General features: G+C 37.3%; 1 protein-coding gene and 1 long non-coding RNA gene across 5 annotated transcripts in view; one reads left to right on the plus strand and one right to left on the minus strand.

Annotated features, from left to right (window-relative positions):
• Window positions 1-17061, plus strand: part of nhsa (Nance-Horan syndrome a (congenital cataracts and dental anomalies)) — a 146922-nt gene that overhangs the window by 85348 nt on the left and 44513 nt on the right. Inside the window, exon 1 of one of the 4 annotated variants that reach the window (XM_057840128.1) lies at window positions 13340-13727. The exons of 2 other annotated variants lie outside the window; for them this stretch is intronic. In XM_057840128.1, coding sequence (XP_057696111.1) covers window positions 13715-13727 — 13 coding nt within the window. In that variant the 5' untranslated portion in view covers window positions 13340-13714. Of the gene's footprint in view, window positions 1-13339; window positions 13728-17061 lie in introns of those variants that run through there. One more of the 4 variants, XM_057840129.1, reaches the window with a different exon arrangement.
• LOC130918438 (uncharacterized) lies at window positions 4752-6939 on the minus strand. The gene is made up of 3 exons (XR_009063746.1): window positions 6526-6939; window positions 5767-5895; window positions 4752-5650 (listed from the first exon to the last, which is right to left on the minus strand). It is a non-coding gene; the product is annotated as an uncharacterized LOC130918438 (long non-coding RNA).

A 17061-nucleotide genomic window follows, 5' to 3' on the forward strand; every position in this document is an offset into this window, starting at 1 on the left:
TGAATGAGCTTTTGAGCTAGGAAAATAAACTAAGCGCTACCTTGAAATTTTAGTCCTTTTACTGCCCAAAATTAACAGCAATTTACTCAAAAAGAACAGAAAGTGACCTGGGAATGCACCAGGAAGTGACTGTGATTCAACAGAAAGTGACCTGTGCTCATCATGAAGTGACCAAAGAGAGGAATTGACCTGTAGATGTCGAAAAATTAATGCGTAGCAGCCTAAAATAACGAGAATGTTACCACAAAATGCCCCCAAATAACGGGACTCACATGAAAGGAACAGAAAATGACCTGGAAATGTCCCAAAATAAACAGTTGATCCAGAATTGCCCAAAATAAACAGGAAGTGACACGTGAATGTCCTAAATGTAAAATAAATGCCCCAAAATAATAAAAAGTGACCCAAATTGAACAGGAGTGACCTAGGAATGGCCTACAATTAATACGTAGCAAAAAGGGAGGACGTTATCCGTAAATGTTAAAAAAAAATACAGGAGTGACCCAAAATGAACAGGAAGTTACTTAGGAATGGCCCAAAATCAACATCAACAGCAAGTGGCCCAAAATGAATAGGAGGTGACCCGTTAATGTCCAAAAATTAATCCGTACTGATCCAAAATAAAGAGAAGGTAACCTGTAAATGTTCAAAAATTAACAAGAGTGGCCTAAAATGAAAAGGAAGTCATCCGGAAATGTCCTAAAATTAACAGGATTCACCTACGAGGCACAGAAAGTGACCTGGAAATGTCTCAAAATGAATAAGTGATACAGGGATGCCAAAGATTTGACGAGAGCGACCCAAAGTGAACAGGAAGGGACCTAAAACGAACAGGAAGTGACCCATCAATGACCCAAAATTGCCAGTGACCAAAATGAACAGAAAATGACCCAAAATTAATAGGAAGTGACCTAAAAGGAACAGAAAGTGACGTGTGAATGTCCTAAATTGAACAGGAAGTGACCTAAAATGAACAGGAAACAACCACAACAGAATATGACCTGGATCTGCTCCAAAATTTATAGGAAGTGACTGAAAATGAACAGGAAGTGACCTGGGAATGCACAGAAACGACCTAAATAGCAACCTAAAATGGAGAGACAGCAAGAACGAAAAGTGGTATTTGGTATGGCGCAAAATCAATTTTGCCACATGGCAAAAGAAATGCTACATGGCAAAATCAATTTTGCCACATGGTAAAAAAAAAATGCCACGTGCTAAAATCCATTTTGCCGCATTCCCCAAAAAAAAAAAAAAAGCCACATGGCAAAATCCATTTTGCCACATGACAAAAAAAAATGCCACGTGGCAAAAAAAATACCACACGACAAGATCAATTTTGTTACAGACCAAAAAAAATGCCACATGGCAAAATCAATTTTGCCACATGGCAAAAAAAAATGCCACATGCTAAAATCAATTTTGCCGCATACCAAAACAAAAAAACAAAAAAAACAAAAAACACACGGCAAAAAAAATGGCACATGCCAAAATACATTTTGCCACATGGCAAAACAAAAAATGCCACATGTAAAAAAAAATGCCACATGACAAAATCAATTTTGCCACTTACCCAAAAAAATGCCACATGCCAAAATCAATTTTGCTGCATAAAAAAAAATGCTGCATGCTGAAATCAATTTTGCTGCATAAAAAAAAAAAAGGCACATGCCAAAATCCATTTTGCCACATACCAAAAAAAATGCCACATGGCAAAATCAGTATGGCCACATGACCAAAAAAATGCTGCATGCTAAAATCAATTTTGCTGCATACAGAAAAAAAATACCACATGGCAAAATCAATTTGGCCACATAGCAAAAAAAAATCGCACATGCCAAAATCCATTTTGCCACATACCAAAAAAAATGCCACATGGCAAAATCAGTATGGCCACATGACCAAAAAAATGCTGCAGGCTAAAATCAATTTTGCTGCATACAGAAAAAAAATACCACATGGCAAAATCAATTTGGCCACATAGCAAAAAAAAAAATCGCACATGCCAAAATGCATTTTGCCAGATGGCAAAAACAAAAAAAATGCCACACGACAAAATCAATTTTGCCACATACCAAAAAAAAAAATGCCACGTGGCAAAATCAATACGGCCACATGGCAAAAAATGCACATGCCAAAATGGATTTTGCCACATGGCAAAAAAAAATGCCACATGACAAAATCAAGTTTGCCTGGCAAAAAATGGCACATGCCAAAATGGATTTTGCCACATGGCAAAAAAAAAATGCCGCATGCTAAAATCAATTTTGCTGCATACCATAAAAAAAAAATTTTTAAATGCCACATGGCAAAATCAATTTGGCCACATGGCAAAAAATGCACATGCCAAAATGGATTTTGCCACATGGCAAAAAAAAATGCCACATGACAAAATCAAGTTTGCCTGGCAAAAAATGGCACATGCCAAAATGGATTTTGCCACATGGCAAAAAAAAAATGCCACATGACAAAATCAAGTTTGCCACATACCAAATACCACTTTTCATTCTCGGCCCTGCGTTATGACTTAAAAGTTACCTGGAAATGTCCCAAAACGAACAGGGAGCAACCCAAAATAAACAGGAATTGACCCGTAATCCCTCAAAATGAAAACCCAGAGATGGCCCAAAATCAAACGCCAAAATAATATCAGCAAATATCGCAATCCGAAAAACCGATTTCTCATGAAATGGGTGACTTAAACTCCTATTTTTACAGTAAAACATTTTTTGTCGAAAAAATATGCAGTTTCTTCTTTGGTATTTGGATTTAAGTAGGTACACAGTTTCAGCAGCCTCTGCCAAATATTCAAAGTGCCAGTCAGCACTGATGAAAAAAGAGCTCCAGCAGTCCAAACACGCGTTTATTGCAGTCTGTTTATACCAGAGCACCTACTTTAATGGGGCTAGCCCCGCCTTCACCTGCAGCTTTGATGTGGGAGACAAGGTGGGTGTCGTGACCTTTGAATGCAACGCGATGCTGGGAAAAGGAGGCCGACCCGGCTCGGGGGAGAGCTCTGACGCCGCCGCAAAGCTGTAATCAAGTGGCGCTCAGCTTCCTGACGAGCTCACCGCGAGCTGTTTAATCACCTGGAGACGAGCCGAAAGGGCTGATGGATTGAGTCCCTTTCAATGAACTGTCGCTACTGGTTTGTGCGCGAGTGAGTGTCGGTGATAGTCGAACACAGTCAAACTCCAGTCAACGATGGCGGCAATGCAATGAAAATATTTTGTCAACGAACAATTTTTTCATGATGAAGACGAGACGACAACGAGCTAAAAGAGACTAAAACATAACGAGACGAAAATGCGCCATAGTTTCCGTCACATGTTCACAATGTCTGACATTTTATGTGTAGTTAGCCTGCATCATAACAGTCTCTGGTTGTATCACTCATATTATGTGCTGAACCCCCCCCCCAAAATAACCAGTGTCCTCTCCAGAGTTGCTTGTTTAGAAACACACACGGTAAGATGTGTTTTCATATCTTGACAAGTCAAAATATGCAGTGTTGCTGAGTGATCATCACACACTAAATGTAACTTGTCGCGTTAGCATAGTATTCGCGTTTAGGTTAGCATTATCTAGTGACCTCTTAAACTCTCAGACAACTGGCGTCTAGGTTGGTATAATTAATTGCAGTGTTGTTTTAGTAAAAAATGACGACAACAAAAATATTTCGTCAATGAACACTTTTTTTCATGACGATGACCAGACGATAACGGGCTAAAAACCTGTTTTAGGAGACTAAAACATATCGAGACAAATGCTAGTTTTCCTCTTCCAAGAACGAGACGAAAATGCACCATAGTTTCCGTCACATGTTCACAATGTGCAACATTTTATGTGTAGTTAGCCTGCATTGTAGCAGTGTCTGGTTCTGTCACTCATGTGATGTGCTGCACTCCACCCCCAACTCCTGTCTTCTCCAGGGTTGCTTGCTTTGAAACACACATGGTAAAATTTGTTTTCTTGTCTTGACAAGAAAGAATATGCAATGTTGCTATAGCCTTTAAAGGTCTGTGCTGAGTGATAATCACACACTAAATGTAACTCATAGCGTTAGCATAGCATAGCATAACACTAACGACGAGCGTCCTCTTAAACTCTCGGACAATATTTTTTTACATGCAGTTTGTGACGTCCAGGTGGGTATAATTACCATCATTTTCGGACTATAAACTGCACCTGACTATAAGCCGCCACCCACCAAATTTGACACAAAAATAGCATAGGTTCATAGATAAGCGGCACTGGACAATAAGCTGCAGCTTTCCTTACTGTAGTTTGGGATAGTTATACCAAAAGACATTAACTAGTAACACTTTTTTTGACAGCGGCATTATAAGACTGTCATAAGACCAAATGAACCACTATGAAGCTTTGAACCAATTGACTTCAAAGCTTCATTGCTTCAAGAAGCTTCATTTGGCCATCACTGCTCCCTTGGGGGAGACAGTCAACCTCTGCTGCCACCTGCTGTCAACCCTGTTGTCATCCAACAAGCCTCCTAGCATGCATTGCGGCGCTACAAATGTAAATAACAATCAAAATTCATGGTCTGTGCTAATTGTTTCTTCAGTTGCTCTTCCAGTTGTTTCGTGAATTGCTAGCTCTGGTATTTGGTAACACTTTATTTGACAGTGGTGCTATAAAGTTGTCATAAGACCATCATAATTATGACATGACACTGCCATGAGCATTTTTTAACCCCTTAATGCCTAAATTTTTTTCCAATAATAAAAAAAAATAATTGGGGTGTGTTTTTACTTTCAAATAGATGCTAAATTAAATTGAAAGTGTTAATTTGAATATAGCCCATAAAATAGTCATACATTTAGGTATGATGCCGATTAGCGACAACAGGCAATAAAGGAAAACAAATGGCAAAAAAGGCACATACCCATCTCAGGTCTGAACACACTTTTATCGCAACATCTTTTTTCACTGCTTGTGAAATTCTGAAAAACAATTATTGTTTTTGTTTAAACACAGATGTACATCACATTTTTAATCAGACTAGAAGACATATGATGTAAATAAATAAATAAAAGATGATTTTTATCATAACAGGCAGGGCACTGGCAAATGTGCTGGCAACAATCACCCCTCTATTGTCAAACCATTTGACTGCTCTTATGCAGACATTGTCCACAAGAGCCTCTTGCTCTTCAAATGTCCCTCTTCGCTTCTTCTTCATCTATGAGTCTGCACTGAAACAGCACCCACGCAGGCGATTGTGCTGCACGGTCCCAAGTGCAGGTATGCCCTTTTTTGCAAGAGCAACAAACAGATCTACAGATGAGAACCAGTTATCAAAGTAGAGCAGGATGAATGACTTGTGCAAGCTTCAGCACAATGTTACCACTGGCTCCTATGTCTGGTTGGCCTGGTACCGGATCTATTTTCCCTGTGAATATGTCAAATGAGTGCACCAGACCTCTTGTGTCGCACAGTACAAAAATCTTGTATCCCAATTTGTATGGCTTTTTTTTGGATATATTGCTTTAGGCTCGATCTGCCCTTGATGTAGCTCTTGCAGATCTTGCAGGTGCAGCACTGGTGGTTGGAGGTGGATGAGGCGGATCATCATCATCTTCCTCACTGCTGCTAATGTCCACTGTAGAGTCATTGCTGCTGCGTTCATCACCTGGTGCAGGAAATAATAAATCACTTTAGGAAATACCAAACATTTTTATCTTTTCAGTGTGTTCACGTAGTTACATCCATAGATGTCAAACAAGCTCAAACTTGACACAAACTCACCTTCACTTGCTTTATTAGGATTGTACTCCTCATCGCTGCCCTCACTCTCACTGAGAGCACTCTCAACAGGAGGTGGTTTGGCCCGGTGTGCTAGCTTTGCGTAAAAAGCTGCTGCATTCATTTGTATTTCTGCAGAAAAATAAGGTAAAGAAATTACTGTTATAATTTCAAAACAAAATGTGTTGAAAACCATCAACATACATACATTTGCTTCTGTTTGGTAGTTATCAGCTCATGCTGTGTTCATTTTTCATTATATAGAAATAAGAAAAATAAATCAATAGCAATGACATTGTTTATGCAACACGTTATGTTTATTATGTCTACAGATGACAACAAGTGTGGCAATGTCTGAATAAAACGTGTCTAAAAGTGGAACGACATGGAGGCACCCGTGTGCACCGTTGCATATAAAGGATGCGTTCATTTATTTGTTCTACAGAAAAATAGTAACCACAAATGCCCTTTTTTATGCAACACATTACTTTTGTAATGTTTACAGATGATAACGAGAGTGATAGTTTATAGATAAAACGCGTGCGAGTGTTGCAAACCTTCGACAAACAACGCATTTACGTTTGCGGGGTGGCGGGGGAGGGGGGAGGTGCTTTTCCGATGATGCCGGCTGTAGCGATAGCGCTACAAACCAAAATCGTCATAGAGCTTCAAAAATACTCATCATAGAAACTCTATCTCATCGTGTTAGCAACACAAGTACACAATAAGATGGTACATATTTTTTTATTTTAGCTGACTTACCTTGAATTGAATGAATTAGTCAAGTTGGTGCGCAGGACTTCGACGTGGCTTTCATCTTGAATATCACGGTCCGGAAAAGGAAGCGGTGTTGTCTCTGGTTGGACACGACTGAAACTAATGCTTGAAAAAGGTTCCTAGGCATGTGTTTGACATTAATGTACCGGCAGTGAACAAAGGCAGACGATATTTTGGCCGCTTTCAAAGCGGGAACGGTATGATGCCGAATCGCGACATTCGGCGTTAAGGGGTTAATGCTTTTTGACAAATGTCATTTTGTGTCATTCGGCAAATTATCTCACTTTTCAATAGATGTAAAAGATCCAAGTTGGACTCATTGGAGTGTTGGTGACATAATTTGTCAAATGACATCTGTCATAAGCATTCATTAATGCCCATGATTGTGTCCTAATCATGTCATAATTATGACGGTGTTATGGCAGTCTTATGACGCTGCTGTCAAATAAAGTGTTAACTATTAACCTAAATAAATCAACAAATAAGCCTCACTGGACTATAAGCTGCAGGATTCCAAATGAGGGGTTCAAAGTTGTGGCTTATTGTCCGAAAATTATGGTAATTGCTGTGTTGGTTTCGTCAACAATGAGAATAACTGGAGGAATCTGACCTTTTCAGCCAGACTGCCGCAATCACGCCAGCTGAACCGTCGGAACTGTGCTAGCGCAATTCCAACAATCCGGGCCAGTGGAATCTTGACAACCCAGCCAAAAGGCCAAACTCCGCGCATTCACCTTAGTTTTAACTAGTGCTGCAACGATTAATCAATTAACTCGAGTATTCGATTAGAAAAAAATATTCGAATTAAATTTTATTGCTTCGAGTATTCGTTTAATTAAAGTGGCGTTGTAATGGTTTGTTTTGAAAGTGTTTGCATTTAGTTTTATACATTAGGATGGATAGATTGCCCTCTGGTCTGCCTCATTTCACATGGCTGAATCCAACTGCTCCCTGTTAAGACCAGGATAAGCTAAGTTTCTGTTTGAGCTAATGTTTTTTTAATGCACTTGTAATTTAGTTTATAGGTATTGTGCTGACTTTCTGCAGTAATATGGGCCATCAGTTGACCATTTGCGGTACGTTGCTGCCACCTGTTGGTCGGAGTAATTCGCTGCACCCATTTTTTTGTCACAGTTTTGGTCATAAGCTCATTCACTTTCACAGTGTGGTGTCTGGCGGTATCATTGACACTCGTGAGTGCTTTCGGTTGCGTTTCTGCCTCGGAAATATATGTCTGTAAGTATTTTATGTGTATAATAACGTGGATGGGCAGTGTATGTATAGGTGGTGAAGGGTCACATGTACGAAACTTATTAAGTTGTAGTGTGTTGTAGAGGCTAGCCAATGGCTAATAGCTCAAGCAAGTTGTGCTATCTGTATAATAGTTGTGTATATATAGTTGTGTATATAAGTGTATAGAGCAGTTTGTTGTATATTGAGTGTTGAATTTGTGTATGTTTTTTGTGTTGCAGTTTCACAATATTAAGACGGGTGTCCTCACATAAAAAAAAGAAAAGACAAAGCCTTGTGGTTTATGGAGGTGCATTCAATGTTAGCTGGCTGTCAGGCAGTGCACAAAGGAAACGCACTGTTTTGGGCAGTACAGGTATATTTAACCTATTTTTGTGGGAATATGTGTCTGAACCATTTGTTAAGAGCATTGTAAAAAAAAAAGAAAAAACATTAGCATTTTATAGCATTTAAGCTAGCTGACCTTTGCTATATAAGTTAGCCAATTGTTCTTTTGTTGTACAAAGAGCCTCATTTTTAATTTCTTTTTTTTAATACCGTTTGAGGCTCAGCTCAGGTATTTTAATTTTTCATGTTCCTTATCCGATTACTCAATTATTCGAACTAACTAGTTCATCGATTAATCGACTACTAAAATAATCGATAGCTGCAGCCCTTGTTTTAACCCTTTGTACTGACTCCATTTTAAAAGCTGGAAACAGCCTTCGAAACACAGGTTTATTCCAAGCTGGCAGCAATCATACAGCACAGAGACCCAGGCGAGGAGGCAAAGTGGATCCAGGGTCACCATATCACAAGTCAACAAAAGATTCCTGAGAAAAATGACAACGATTAGTTGAACATTCAGTCTTTTAAAGGCTCTGATGAGGCGGGCTGTGGTCCGGAAGAAGGGTGTGTTTGGGTGTTGTTTAGGATTATTGTCTGTTGTTGATTGGACAGGAGGATTCGGGCGCTACTGTTGTCAGGACAACGAGAATTAAGGATTTTGCCATCCTTAGCGCCACGTGAGTGCTGTGTGTTTACTTCTCGGTCGCGGGTTCCTCCGTATCAGATGTTCCTCGTGGCAAGACAAGATTTCCCGCCATTTGTCCTGGACTGTCCAGAAGAGCTAATTGCGGGATTTGGTGGTGCAGATGTGGGATTGTAGATGTCTTTCCTATAACCTGCTTGTCAGCGTCAATATTGCTCAATCAGTTGCATGACGCGCAAGCTGGGCTTACGTGGTTAGTAGGCATCCTGTATCTGTTCTGCCCTTATCTGCCCTTTGACCTAATGCTGCAAATTCTAATCATTTCAAGTCCAACTGTTCATAATATCGAATTTATCCTGCTTGTTTTTCTTAAACTATGATATAAATGCTATTTATTTTATATTGGGTCTGTTAGAGTAATACAAACAGTCAAACAGTAAATACGAAAAAAGATACATAACGAAAATATTTCATCCGCGAACACTTTTTTCATGACAATGACGAGACGTATTATTTCAACATATAACTTTATTCTTAATTAACAACTTTATTCTCGTAGTCCAATTTTTTTTTTCTTCATGTGGCCCTAATACTCAATAGTCGAGATTTTCACCCATGAAAAATGGAAGTGGGATCATTTCTTTGCTGCTTGTGGCTTATAATTTACGATTATTTTTGTTTTAAAGTTAAAGTACTTATACCAATAGAAAAATATAGCAGTTGCCAACTGAGGTAAAAAGTCAAAGGAAATAACCACGATTGTAAAGTGGAACATTTCTATGAAAAACGGTAAATTTTTTTGGAGCACTTCTTAAACTCTTTTTGCTCCAGAAAAAAAGTCCGCCAGACTTGTTTACGCAGCTGCTCGGTATCCCCGTGGTGACTTTCCGCGGCGAAAACCTCAACTTCACCGCGCTCTCGGATTTATTTCGGAGTTTTGGGGAAAAGATATGACCGATGACGCTTCTTGTCGGTAGCTCGCTCGGAGAGGTTTCCTTTAGGGAAGCATGCATTCCTTTCCTTGACTGTTTGTTTTATGGCACTGTGAGATATTCATGTGTCTCACTCACGAACAACAAGTTTGGGTGCGCGACAAGTGGAAACACATTGGGGTTGCGGTGGAGTCATTTGTAGACAATAGTACAGAGGGTGAAATTAATTTGCTCGCACGTGCAGGAATAACCACGTCAATATGGCTGACAGCACAGCTTTTAAGTAGAAGACAGCTGTTAGACTCGAGGCCTGGCCCGCCACATTATATTTGCTGGCCTGCGAAAGTTAAACATGTGATTTGACTTATTCTTTCGCACTAAAAATGAAATTTAAGTACACTTTCTGTAGTCATTGAGGGATATAAAGTCAAAGAATATTTAATTTTTTTTTCTAATTAAATAACCTCTTTTATTGTTTTAAATAGACAAATGAGGAAAAAGTGAATATTCTCTTTTTATGTAGATTTTAAATATCATTCTTTTGTTCAAATTCTCTTTTTTAGTATTAAAATATCAATAATAATATATTTATTTATTTTTAGATTTATTTTTTATTATTAATATATGATCATTTTTTTAAATTGTCATTAAAATTTTAAATACTTTTTTAAATATTATATATCAATATTAATCATTCATTTGTTGTAATATAAAAATATCACATAATATACCATTATTGATAATTTGGTAAATACAGTACATATTTATGTATAGTTTATTATTTTTTATATTTTACTATTACTATTACTATTTGTTTATTTTTGTTTTTGTTTTTTAACTTTTTGTATTACAAATTATTTAAATAAACATTTTAAAATATTATCATTATCATTTGTTGTAATATTTATATATTTTATCATTATTAATATTACGTTTTATTATTTTACAGAATATAGCATTATTCATATTTGTTATATATTTGTATATTTTATTATTATTAATATCATTAGATTTTTTTATTTTTGTTAGTTATTATTTGTCTATTTCTTACTTTTTTTAATTAAATAATGTTATTAATATTATGTTGTAATATTTTTTATATTTTGTTACTGTTAATATTAGATATTTTTTAAAAATACTTTTAAAAGGAATTTATTTAAAAAATTAAAAATAGAATATTTACTTTTCCCCTTTTTTTATTTATATCATACAAAGCAATAATAAAAATGAAAAATAAATGAATTAAAGTTTTTAAAAAAAGAAAGAAAAGGAACAAACAGTTTTTCCTTTTAAATGTATTCAGAAATTGATTAAAAACACCGATTAAAATTAAACGCAAAGTGGGGGAAAAAAATATTAGAAAAAGACAGTATTAAACAGTTCCCTCTTTTTTGATGTAAAAATATTAATATAAAAAAGATATAAATAAGATATATTTGCTATTGGGAGGCTGAAAAAAGAGGAATTGGACTGTGGAAAATGAACAGTATTCACCGTATGTTTTGTGGTAGTTGGTAAAATAAGAATTAAATGTATGTTAAAAACACCTACTAACACCGATCTAGCAGCGTCAATGGCAGCCAATGAGTTAATAATAAGTCGATTCTTGGACTTACAAAGTGATTTCATGCAGCTGTTCCTATTGGTTGCCCCACAGGAAATGGGCAAGCCTCGTAAATGGCGTGCCTCAGGGCTCATGTATTGTCCCACTCATTCTTCCAGTAACCACAAGATTTCACTAGCCTGCAGTCGTGTTCGTCACAGCATTATGGCCCGTTACGACCGCAGATCATCTACTCAAGCTGCGTGAAAGCGTTCAAACGACTTTACATGCACACGGAACTCTCAACGGGCTCGTAAATCTCTACAAGAAGCCATATATTCCATGGTGTGTTCTTCACGCCCTCTTTTACGGCCCACAAAAAGTCACACCCTGTGCAGTCACATCGACAAAGGTTTCACGGCAACATAGATTTTACTGTATCAGTACCACTGACTGTGATAGATGTCCGATCCATTTTGAGTGGAAGGAGCTGGCAGCTAATATTAAGTCAAAATGGATTGGACATCTACCACCATCAATGGGAGTCAATGAGTTGATAAGGCAGTTCGGATATTTGCATTATACCATAGTCTTTCAAATTAGGAGGCTTTTATTGTCATTACTATGAACTTGCAGAGGTATGAAAAAATATCTGAACCTTTTAGAATTTCTCACATTTTTGCATAAAATCAGTATCAAATGTGATCTGATCTTTGTCAAAATCACATAGATGAAAATACAGTGTCTGCTTTAACTAAAACCACCCAAACATTTAAAGGTTTTCATATTTTAATGAGGATAGAAGGCAAACAATGACTGGAGGGGGAAAATAAGTAAGTGAACCCTCTGCCTAAGGAGACTTAAAGAGCAACTGAAACCAATCTTTATCAAACATTTTAAGTGAGGTGTGTGCCCAATCACTGATAAGTGGTTTAAAACTGCCCTGCCCACTATAAAACACACACCGGGTAAGAAATGTCTTGATGAGAAGCATTGTCTGATGTGTATCATGGCTCGGTCAAAAGAGCTGTCTGAAGACCTGCAATCAAGGATTGTTGATTTGTATAAAGCTGGGAAAGGATACACAACCATCTGTAAAAGTCTGGATGTTCATCAATCGACAGTTAAAGACGTTTTCTACAAATGTAAAGAGTTTGGCACTGTTGATTCTCTCCCAAGAAGTGGCCGTCCACCAAAAATAACGCCCAGAGTTCAGCGCAGAATACTCAGATAGGTAAAAAAGAACCCTAGAGTGTCTGCTAAAGACTTACAGAAATCACTGGATCAGTCCAATATCTCTTTGCACACATCAACTATATGTAAAACTATGGCCAAGAATGGTGTTCATGGGAGAACTCCACGGCGGAAGCCACTGCCGTCTAAAAAAATAACATTGTTGCTCGTTTAATGTTCGCAAAAAGGCACTTGGACACTCCACAGAAGTTTTGGCAAAATATTTTGTGGACTGATGACACCAAAGTTGCATTGTTTGGGAGTAACACACTACGTCATGTGTGGAGCAAAAATGGAACAGCTAACCAACATCAACAGCTCATCCCCACCGTGAAGCATGATGGAGGGAGCATCATGATTTGGGGCTGGTTTGCTACCGCAGGGCCTGGACAACTTGCAATCATTGTTGGAAGAATGAATTCAAAAGTTTATCAGGATGTTTTGCAGGAAAACCTGAGGTCGTCTGTCAGACAGATGAAGCTAATAAGAGGATTGATGCTGCAACAAGACAATGATCCAAAACACAGAAGTAAATCAACTTCAGAATGGTTTCAGAAGAACAAAATACACATTCTGGAGTGGCCAAGTCAAAGTCCACACTTGAACCCCATTGAGATGCTGTGGCATGACCTAAAGACAGCGATTCATGCCAGGCATCCCAGCAATCCGACTGAACTACGGTAGTTTTGTAGAGAAGAATGGGCCAAGATTAGTCCTGATCGATGTGCCAGACTGATCTGCAGCTACAGGAAGCATCTGGTTGAAGTTATTGCTCAGAAAATATTAACTGTGATGGTTCACTCACTTATTTTCCCTACTGTCATTGTTTGCATACTATCCTCATTAAAATATGAAAAGCTATAAATGTTTGGGTGGTTTTAGTTAAAGCAGACACTGTTTTTTCATCTGTATGATTTTGACAAAGATCAGATCACATTTGATGGGAATTTTATGCAGAAATGTGAGAAATTACAAAAGGTTCAGATACTTTTTTATACCACTGTACTTCTAAATGAACAATGTCGACATGCATAGTTTGCGATTTGGCGGGTTCGGTCGCGATTGTTTATCGTCAGCTGGGAGGATGTCGGCTCAGAGCGGATTAGCGGGCCAGTCGGGTATTATTGTTATTACTCCGCCAGACTCCACCGCGCTTTGTGGTTTACTAATCAAGCGGCGGATGACTTTCACTATGCGGTATGGATGAATATCTTTTAAATTTGATACATTAGTGACTTTTGGTTCATGCGGGATTCAGGTGAGTCAGCATTAAACTCATTTTATCAAGTTTAAGTTTTTGTTTAAATGGTGGCATGTTTCAGTGCCATTGACGTGTCGCTTTTGAAAGCTTAGGTTTGAAAAAAATTTGTATATCCATCTTGCCTCTTCTGTCCTGAGGTGTTTATTTTGGGCTAAGCAAAGCAAATGACCGTCTCTAAGGTGGCAGTCACATGTGTTTGAAAATAATTTTGACCCATTGTAAAAAAAAATTCTGTACTTTTCATTCATTTTTGTTGTTTGTTTATTGCTTTACAACTTTTATTAGCAACATTTTACCGGCAAATTCTTAATTTTAAATCCATATATTGGAAAGTCAATTATATGCAATGACATTTTAGGCCACCGGGGGGGCATGCGCCCCCCTTAATCTCCGCGTATGGGTTGGTACGACAACAAACCAGATGATTACATTCAAAACTGAAGAAAATGTGAATAAAAACAATAAATCAATTAGCTTTAGCATTAGCCTCAAATAGTTGACGTGACTTGCCGTTAGGGTACCAATCAGAACTTTCTAAATTCCGGGTTGTCCCGCGCAATCCAGGACTGTTGGCAATCCTACTTGCGGTCGGTGTGAAAACGAACCAGAAAATTACATTTTAAAACGTTGAACAATAGGAATAAAAACATAATTTGTAAAAATTTAAAAGGACGAAAACAAATGCACCATTATCAAAGCCCAGTGGTTCTTAACCTTGCTAAAGGTACCGAACCCGACAAGTTTAACGTGGATTCACCGAACCCTTCGGAATTAGATAGTAAAGCAATTTTTTTAAATTCAAAACCAATAAGCTAGCAAGCAAATAATTTAGCTGCTAATAATTCAGCAAACTTCTGTTCAAAATTATTCTCATTTTGACAGCACGTTTTATAAACAGGTTAAAATTTGAGACCACGCTGCTCATTGGTCTGATGTATTCCTTCATAACAAGTGCGAGTCAACCTTCCACTGAGCAAACCAGTTCCTCGTCAAATCAGATTGAGGACGAGCAGAACAGAAAATAATGGCGTACCGCAAGCAACACATCACTTCCGCTCATTAATATTCATGACATTAGCTACTGTTGCTAAGTAAGGACAAGCCACCATTTGTCCCTAATAGGAAATGAATGGAAATCGTGTACGAAGGAGATGTTTACAGAGCTAAACCTACCAATTCTCTCTGAAAATGATGTGCCTGGTGCCAAATTCACTGGCAAAGATGTGGAAGAACATAAAAAGAGTTAAAGAGATGGCTTGAGTGTCGAAGGCTGAAAAAGACGAAAAAAAAACGAGCCGACGTGAGCATAGCCTTAGCTTTTTTATCGACGCGACTGACAATGACATTCTCCTGTTTCAACAAGCTATCCTTTACCATCAGCCCTGTCTTTCTTATATATCCTCTGGTTGTCCTACATCTCTTACTGTTCTTGGGGGTAATTTAGTTAGCTTTGTGTAGCGATCGCAAATGCTACTCAGTGACAGCCAACGAACACTTTAAATTTTTTCCATTGATAACAAATCTGAATTCTATAATATATTTACACTTCCCCCTTACTAAAGTTGTTGTTATATAAAATATATAAATACAGATATATATATATATATATATATATATATATATATATACACACATATATATATATTAGGGGTGTCAAACGATTAAAAATTTTAATCGAGTTAATTACAGCTTAAAAATTAATTAATCGTAATTAATCGCAATTAATCGCAATTCAAACCATCTATAAAATATGCCATAATTTTCTGTAAATTATTGTTGGAATGGAAAGATAAGACACAAGATGGATATATACATTCAACATACGGTACATAAGTACTGTATTTCTTTATTATAACAATAAATCAACAAGATGGCATTACCGTTATTAACATTCTGTTAAAGTGATCCATGGATAGAAAGACTTGTAGTTGTTAAAAGATAAATGTTAGTACAAGTTATAGAAATTTTATGTCAAAACCCCTCTTCATGTTTTTGTTTTAATAAAATTTGTAAAATTTTCAATCAAAAAATAAACTAGTAGCCCGCCATTGTTGATGTCAATAATTACTTACACAATGCTAATGGGTGCTGAAGCCTATAAAATCAGTCGCACCCAAGCACCAGCAGAGGGCGGCAAAACTCTGAAAAACACAACAAGTACACCTTTCACTGTGCTCTCATTTTAATCTGTTTGAGCGGGGCATTTGTGCGTTAATTGCGTCAAATATTTTAACGGGATTAATTTTAAAAATTAATGACCGCTCGTTAACGCGATAACTTTGACAGCCTTAATATATATATATATATATATATATATATATATATATATATATATATATATATATATATATATATATATACATATATATAACAGAAACGGTAACAGTGGCAGTCAGATACCATTGTAATTCTTTTCAGGTCATTCATTGTCAGACAGAAGCAGTACGGCACAATATTACGCTAAAAAAATAAGTTCAAAATATAAAAATGGCTTACCTCTTTGTCCTCTGAAAGACCATGCCAACCCAACAAAATGTTTACCGCGTATGAAACGTGAATGGATTCACCGAGCTGGTGTTAAAGTCAGCGCAATTTGATTCGGTCTTCACATTTTTTCCTCGCGAGTTTTTGGTTTCCGAAAACATATAGAGAAAACATCCTTCATGAGTCGTAATGTCTAGAGTCATTTCTACAAGTTCCAAAAAACAATGTGTGATCGGCACGTTCGTTTTTGTAAGATTACTGGAGAAATGCAGCACAAATTATGTTGTTTCTATGCGAGGGCGGGTCTATAATGTCCCACTTCGGCTTTACTTCCGCTTTAAGATGCGACGTCACGGTCTAAAAATAGCATTGAGAAGCACTGGAATCCCAAAATGTAGCAAACCAGCGGAAATTGGGTGCTATCTGCTGGCCAAAATTTGCATTGCAGGAACATGTCTATTTATGGCAATAATGACAACAGACATGTAAAATTTCAGGTTTTATATTGTTTTAGCGCTATATAATATCATAAATTACTAAACTAGGGCTGCCGCTATCGATTATTTAAGTAATTAAAAGCAAAAGCGCGTTTTTGTCTTGTGAAAATAGTCTCAAAATGTTTGGCTAGCAGTCCATGAGCTAGACCACAAAAAAGGGAAAACAATTTTTTTAAAAGTATGAATTAGTATTTCACAGCCTTGAGATCTGGTGAAACATGACCCTAAAATGTTGATGATTCTAAATGTCATTAGAGATGAACTGATAACATCAATATTTGAAGCTTTGTTGCAGTGAAAGCGCCGTTTGGATTAACGCCGTAAACAGATTAGCGAGGTCGGGGGAGGAG

This window comes from Corythoichthys intestinalis, chromosome 7, assembly GCF_030265065.1.
Source record: "Corythoichthys intestinalis isolate RoL2023-P3 chromosome 7, ASM3026506v1, whole genome shotgun sequence".
NCBI classification, from domain to species: domain Eukaryota; kingdom Metazoa; phylum Chordata; class Actinopteri; order Syngnathiformes; family Syngnathidae; genus Corythoichthys; species Corythoichthys intestinalis.